Source organism: Vespa mandarinia, chromosome 8, assembly GCF_050613455.1.
Source record: "Vespa mandarinia isolate Hongniang chromosome 8, ASM5061345v1, whole genome shotgun sequence".
In the NCBI taxonomy this organism is placed as follows: domain Eukaryota; kingdom Metazoa; phylum Arthropoda; class Insecta; order Hymenoptera; family Vespidae; genus Vespa; species Vespa mandarinia.
In genome coordinates this window covers 1704743-1712500 of record NC_140817.1, presented here as the reverse complement: position 1 = coordinate 1712500, position 7758 = coordinate 1704743, and the positions used below count along the sequence as shown (strand labels likewise).

The 7758-nt window shown below is 40.7% G+C and overlaps 1 protein-coding gene across 2 annotated transcripts in view; it reads right to left on the bottom strand.

Moving 5' to 3' along the window:
• The window catches only part of Eyg (eyegone), a 21842-nt gene extending 15438 nt beyond the window's left edge, over positions 1 to 6404 (bottom strand). Inside the window, exon 1 of one of the 2 annotated variants that reach the window (XM_035887418.2) lies at positions 4680 to 6404. In XM_035887418.2, coding sequence (XP_035743311.2) covers positions 4680 to 5343 — 664 coding nt within the window. In that variant the 5' untranslated portion in view covers positions 5344 to 6404. The remainder of the gene's footprint in view (positions 1 to 4679) is intronic. The other variant, XM_035887417.2, reaches the window with a different exon arrangement.
• Between the last annotated feature and the right edge of the window lie 1354 nt (positions 6405 to 7758).

Sequence of the window (7758 nt, the reverse complement as noted above, 5' to 3'; positions counted from 1 at the left end):
TTATATCGCAGATGTGGGATCTTGGAGATCAGGCTTACTAAAACTTTTCTCTCTTTCTCTCTCTCTCTATCTCTATCTCTATCTGTCTTTCTTTTTCTTAACACGTGGCGTCCAACGTGTATCGGTTAATCAAGTACCTAGGTGCGAAGCGGCTCGTAATTTTTCGAAGGATAACGAACAAGAAGAGGAAATACTAAAGGGAGATAAAGAAGAATCTGGTCTTCATCTAAAACTTTATAGGCGGCTAATCTTTACGAGCGAATCGCAGAACGAACGATTTTATGATCTAACGCGAGCTCGCCATTAAGAATCATTTGCATCCGGTTTGTAGGTGTCGGCAGAAGGATGGTAACAAGCGATTACTATATCCAAATTGACGATCGAAATGAAGGATCAAGGACGTAGGACGATGAACGAAAAGATATTATTTTCAAGATCTTTTCTCGTCTCTCAAGATCAAATTGATTCTTCTCATCGAATATTATCTAACTTTTTCAAAGAATTAATTTATAGGGCAAGGCTCTATACTTTATCGATTAAAAATCAATAACATTAATTCTACCTTTCTATTTCCGTGCCATTCATTCTTCTCTCGTACGAGATCGAGAGTTGATTTATGTTTCTCATGTATTACGACGAGCTACGACATTTACGTGTAAAATATTCGATCGATCGATCGATCTATCGATCGGTCGGTCGGTCGATCAATCGATCGAATATTCTCCGAGTCTCTCTCTCTCTCTCTCTCTCTCTCTCTTCTCCTTTCTTTCTTTCTTTCTTTCTGTCTTTCTCTCAATCGATACGACGTTCGACGATTTAACGTGCCTATATAATCTCGATCTTTAGTACACGAAGATAAAACTAATGACGGGCTAATGCAGCAACCCTATCTATAAGGACATCGCGAGAATATATGACAGGGTGAAAAATTTTTTTTTACTTATCATTACTTAGAACGAAAATTTTTCTCGGACATTTCTATGGCGATCTTTTTTCGACGAGACATTGCAATTAAAAAAGGCAAAAAAGTCAAAGCCAAGGCAAAAAGGAAAAGGTGAGAAAAAGAAAATAAATGGTGAGAAAAAAGAAGGTGATGAAAAAGAACAGAAAAAGGAAGAAACAAACGGACGAAAGAAAAGGAAAAAAAAAAAAAAGAAAAAAAGAGAAAAAAAAAATCACTCCTGGTAATAACAGTCGCGAGCGTAGAAATCTACATATAAAGTAATTGACGGCGATGAACGGATCATAAAAGGAACTTCGAAATTCTTTCGTAGCGTATAAACGATGCTCCTTGCACTTTTATGAAGGGGCCCTTCGTAGGAATGCAAACATTGGATAATATTCTCCGACATAAATTTAAACCCCTTATTACACGTGGTGGATCATATATGGCACGTACCGGTTTTCTTTTAATATTACTTCTCTTAATCTTAATATCGAGCAAGAACCTACCATGTGTTATGGAATATGTTGCCAGATAGTTACTACTTATGGGTTTAACCATTTGATATCAAATGTTAATCCTTTACTTATATCAAATTAAATCGAGCATATCTATCTGTTCCATTTTTTTTCTTTTTCTTTTTTTGCGATTCTACGTTGAAAATTTTGATCAACGAATAGATAGTTAGATAGATAGATAGATAGATAGATATGTGGATAGATAGATAGATAGGTAGGTAGGAAAATAAGTAGATATAATTTATCAAAGAAAAATTCTATTTCGGTTATCGTTGTTTACAATTATTAGACACGTTTAAATGGATCAGACGATAAAGAGAAGGTAAAAGAGGTTTTTGAGAATACATATGGCCCGATGGTTGGTTAAAAAGACACAGAAAGACCGCTTCCTTTCCGAAGGCCCTTTCGACGTGCATTCCGCGCTCATTTCGTGTCAAAGCGATCGAAGGTGTCGTGAAAACGAAAGTAGCCGATGCACTGAAAGAAATGCGTCGCGTCGTTGCTTCGAAGTGACGCGGGAACCGGTTCTGAACGAGTTCTCGGACGAAGTCCGGTGTATTCGAGCGGGTGCGAAATCGCTGATGGAAAAGAGCGATCGTGAATGCGAAGTGAGAGAGAGAGAGAGAGAGAGAGAGAGAGAGAGAGAGAAAGAGAGCAATAGACGGAATAGATAGAGTGAAACTGAAAGGACGAATCTCGTCTTATCGAAAGAAAAAAGAATAAAAATCAAGGGAAAAAAAGAAAAAAAAGAAAAAAGGAAAAGATATGATAAATATATTAACGTCTTGAGAAATGCAAAATCCGATGTCCTTACAAGGATTACCCCTGATTCCTCTTTCGTAATTGTTTCCAACGAAAAAAAAAATCCAAGTGAATGTGTATATTGTGTGCGTGTATATATACACGGAGAAGTTTCCTCTTCTCGTTATCCGAGCTGCCAGCTACCTGAATCGAACGACGAAGGATCAAAGCGCGCTCCAGCTCGGGAACAGGTTGTACAAAGGACGCGACGGATCCGAAGAGATTAGCGTCGAAGCGTCCGCTAATTTCCCGCAGCATCCCTAGCGTTCACTCGTGCGCGCGATCTGATAAGCTTCTTCTCGTAGAAAACTTTTCAACCTCCTAGATATATATGTATATATATATATATATATCTTTTATATATCTTTATAAATCATATTCTCGACTATCTTGTTACGAACAAAAGAGTAAAAGAATATAGGTACTAAGTATATTGTAACGAATAAACATTTTACGTCAAATAGAAAAATAATCTATATCGAGAGATTCCTCGTCGATAAATAGATCGCGGAGGTAGGGCGTGGCAGACTATATGGCTCGAACGGACGAATGAAGTACGACATGGGAATCGCGAAATATTAGATCATGGAGCTACGTAAACGATTTTATCTAAGTACAGTAATAAGTAAGTACTTCGAGACCATCGATCGTTTCGCTGCTCCTCTTTTTGAAAAGCATCGGCAACCCATTCAAACCGGTTATCACTCTTTCTTTCTCTCTCTCTCTCTCTCTCTCTCTCTCTCTCTCTCTCTCTCTCTCTATCTATCTATCTATCTATCTCCATGATTCTCGAGGAGTATCTACGACTTTGGCTAGCCTATGCTCGATCTTGCAAGTGTAAAATCGGGAAAGAATTTGTTAGAAATCATTTGAGATAAATAGACAGATAGACGGATAGTAAGATAAAGAAAGAAAGAACGGAGTTCATAAATTTGATCACACTCTCTTCGATACTAAGATACTTTCGAACGAGATTCTTTCTTCTGACAGTTTCGAGTGATACGCTTCGTTGAGTCCATGCAAGGGTACGTCGAAACGTTCGACGACTCAATCGACTCGATCCAAAAAATAACGAAAATTCTTTGATAACGAGACTAAGTTATACTAACTATACTTGTGAGTCGTTTTAAAGAGAAAAAAATTAGCTCGTTGGAATCATGAACGTACATATTGTCGAATAAATATTTGCCTTGCACGAGTACACTCTTGAGATAACAGAGACCAACTCGACTTTAAAATCCAATTAACGAACGGAAAAAATTATCGTTTCTAAAGCCCCACCAAATAAATATTCTCCCGTAACTTTGAACTTCGAAAAGCATGAAACGCGTTTGTCACGCTCGTTTAACACGCGACTCGAGACAATGCATTTTTTTCCTGTTGAAAAATATGGAAAACAATGAAGCTTTAATTCGAATGACTCGTTCGAAAGGAATTTCGAGGATCGTCACTTCTTTATCTTTTTTATTTTTAACTCTTTGACAAAATATTTCGTTAACCTTTATAACCTTGATTGATAATTTAATTTAGTAGAAATGATATGAAATTGAAAGAAAAATGTCGAATAAATGATCGGTCGACGATTTAGTAATCGACTCTAATCGATCCATAATAAATCCGGATAAAAGAAGGATGCGTGTAACGGAGAAGAAATCACGGAGGAGATCCCATCCGGGGAGGTAAAAAAATTAATTGGTTAAATCGTCGTTAATTATAGCTCGAGGATAGGGGATGCGTGTTCGCCAAGGTTCGACGTCGATCATGCCTGCAGATACGTTAATATCTAAGTAAGTACTTCCATTCGGAAAACGTGTTCGCACATGGACTAAGTAAAGTGAGTGAGTGAGTGAGTGAGCGAGTACTCGCTTCAGGATATTTAAGAATCTAATTCTTCGTTTATAATTTTATATCGATAAAATCATCGATACTTTTCTATATCCTCTAATTTTCGAGGAAGAAGGGAGCAAGAAAAAAACATAAGTGTTTTACAGGTGCGCCAAAGATAAACGCCTTTTTCTATCACCTTTGGATTTAAACGTTCCCTGTAGATTTTTTCTTTTCTTAAAAGTTTTATTAACGAAATGCATAAATGGATGATTGGCGAATGGTCTCTCCTAAGTCTGACGCATAATAATTACGTACGTAATGAAATTAAATTTCTTTTATTTGCGATTCGCTCGCCTTCTTCTTATCTCTCAAACTCGTGCGCACCCGCACACTCGTAGACAAAAGACGAACGCAATAAACATTTGTATACGATTAGAAGGCGTGTCGTTCGAACGGGCGAATGGGTAGCCGGCGAAAAGAAAGAAAACGAAAAAGAAAAATAAAAAAGACTCTTATCAGGGAGAAAGGAAAGAACGACATTTGAAAATTTCATTGACATTTTTATAAAACGCGAATGAGAAAATACTCACCGTCGATAAGGGAAGCCGGCGGTACGGTCATTTGTTGGTGAGGATGAGCAGACGGATGTTGATGATGATGAGTCGGATGAACCTGAAGAAGATGCGACCTCGTCTGCGAAAAGGTCGGTGAGGGTGGTTCCCAAGGTCGCGCTACTGCCGTGCTCACGGGAACGTCCTCGTCGTGGCAGCAAAACTTGTCACTTGCGGCGCTCCCGGCGCCGCTGCAATTCAGCACCGCGTGTCCATCATTATTATTATTGTTGCTACTTACGTCCCCCCCGCCCTGGCCATTATTGTTGCTCCCGTTGTTGCCGTTGCCACCGCTATTGCTCGCGTTTGAATTCGGATTCGCGTTATTACTATTATTACTATTATTATTACTAGTACTATTATTATTATTATTATTATTATTATTATTATTATTATTATTATTATTATTATTATTATTAATATTATTATTATTATTATTATTATTATTATTATTGCTGCTACTGCCGTTGGCGTTGGTGTTATTTGGTAGTCGCGTAGAAGCGGTCGCTGGGCTACCACTACCACTAGCACTGCCACTGACACTACCACTGCCAATGCCCTCGACCTGCACCATCTCGCCGTCGATCGCAGCCACCGACTTGGCAGTACCAGGAGGGCTCGCGACGCCACCACCGATCATCATCACCAGACGAGATCTCGGCTGGACCCCCTCCACCGGCTGTGTGCACCGGCTCCTCCCTCGCCTTCCGTCCTCCTTTAACACACACTCGCACTTTCTTGTCTCGTTCCTATATCTCTGTCTGTCTATCCGTCTTTCTCTTTCTCCCTCTCCCTCTCTCTCTCTCTCTGCCTTTCTCTCTCTCTCTCTCTCTCTCTCTCTCTCTCTCTCTCTCGTTTCGGGCACAAAGGAGGCACCTCTGCAAAACGCAATCGGATCCTCTTTTACCTTCTCCTCCTCCTCCTCCACCTCCACCACTTTCCCCTCCTCCTCCTCCTACTTTCCGTCGGCGGTAGCGACGGCGGCACGTTGCCTCCTCCTCGTTGCCGTCGACATCGACGAAAACGGTAAGACGACGACGACGAGGTCGGATAGCAGCTCGCTCGAGGCGAGCCTTCCTCTTCAACGTGACACGAGCACAACATCACGTAAGCTCCTACGATCGTCTTCCATCGCTGCAAGTTTCTCTATTCCTTCTTTCTTCTCTTCTTTAATCTTCTCTTCTCTCCTCTTCTTTTCTTATCTCTTATTATTCCTTTCTCTTATATCAAAGAAATAACAAACAAATAATAATAATAATAATAATAATAATAATAATAATAATAATAATAATAAGAAATTAATCAACAATATAACTCCTTCTCGTTTTCTTAATCCGGCACAACGAGTTAGCCTCTTCGCGCTCCGCCGGATTCAAGAAGATTGCCTTCCGTTCGGACTCGCTCGAAGCGTAACCCGGACTAGCCTTACCCCCACCTTCCCCTCCACTCGTTCGAGGCGAGATCGAGATTTAAAGCGTCGCGACGCCCAACGGTCTACCCCTCCTCCTTTTCTCTCTCTCTCTCTCTCTCTCCTTCTCTATCTATCAATCTATCCCTCTCTCGTCTCTCCTTCTCTATCTCTCTTTCTCTTTACCACCACTACAACCACCACCACCACCACCACCACCACCGGCAGCAGTACACAACGCGAGAAGGGAAACACAGCGCGAGCTACGCTGCTCGCGCTCCGCCGGATTCGAGCAGATTGCCTTCCGTTCGGACTCGCTCGAAGCGCGCGCTCCGAGCGGCCTTACCCCCACCTTTTACTTCACGAAGAAAGAGGAAGAAAGAGAGTAAGAGAGAGTGAGAGAGAGAGAGAGAGAGATTTAAAGCGTCGCGACGCCCAGCCAGCACCTCCCTCCCTTTCACCTTCCCACTACTCTTCTCCTATAATCCTTTTTCTCTCTCTCTCTCTCTCTCTCTCTGTCTCTCTCTCTCTCTCTCTCTCTCTGTCTCTCTCTCTCTCTCTCTCTCTCTCTTCTTTAAGAAGAAGCAAGCAACCTGCTCACGCTATGCTGGGTTCAAGCGGATTGTCCGAACCATTCGAAGCGCGCGCCCACCACCCAACAACCTTTTCCTCCACCTTCTCCTCCTCCTCCTTCTCCTCCTCCTCCTCCTCCTCCTCCTCCTTCTCCTCTTCCATCTCTTTTGCAAGTGAGATCAAGATTAAAGGTGCAGCGTGGAAGAAGGAGGAGGTCTCACGATTACCACGCCAGCCTTCCTCGGTCGTATTCCTTCAGACCGGTTGAGAAGTCACAGACGAAGAAGAAACTTGACTTAGAGCACCTGGACTACAGCGATAGAGAGAGAAAGAGAGAAAGTGATATATATATATATATATATATATATATATATATATATATATGTATAGACGGATAGATAGATAGAGATAGATAGAGAAAGAAAGAGGAATTGAGAGAGAGAGAGAGATGACTGAAGGTAAACCGAGAGCAAGCGTAAAGCCAACCAAGTGCGCACTCGTGTTGCGCATCCAAGCTTACATCTACGCCCACCGACCATTACCAGCTCGATCGACCAATTGGCCGAGCTCGTGGACGCCCATCGAGCTCACCGACCTCGCCTTTTCCTCTTCCTCTTCCTCCTCGCCCACGCTGATCAAGATCCGACTCTGACTTCGACCTTATCCGTCGCTTACCCTCTTCTCCGTGATCCTTCTATACATTTTTGGTCCTTTCTCCAATTTTCTTCTTTGTTCTTATTAATCGTATCTTTTAAAATTATATTTACAAATATATTTGATCATTATTGGATATAGTATGTAGATAATTAATGTAATTTTACTTATCTATCACGACTAATCGCTAAAAAAAATTTTATATATATATATATATATATGAATCGTAATTGCAATTTTTTGTTCATCAGAAATGTGTAAAAAAGAAAGATTATTAAAAAAGAAATTTAGATAACCATAAATATTACTACTTAGATAGTTATTAATGTTTTCAAAGGATAGAAAAAGAAATGGGGAGAAAAGAGAAAAGGGTATGAATAGGGTATAAAAAGGTTAGGATTAAGATCGATGGAGACCATCGTA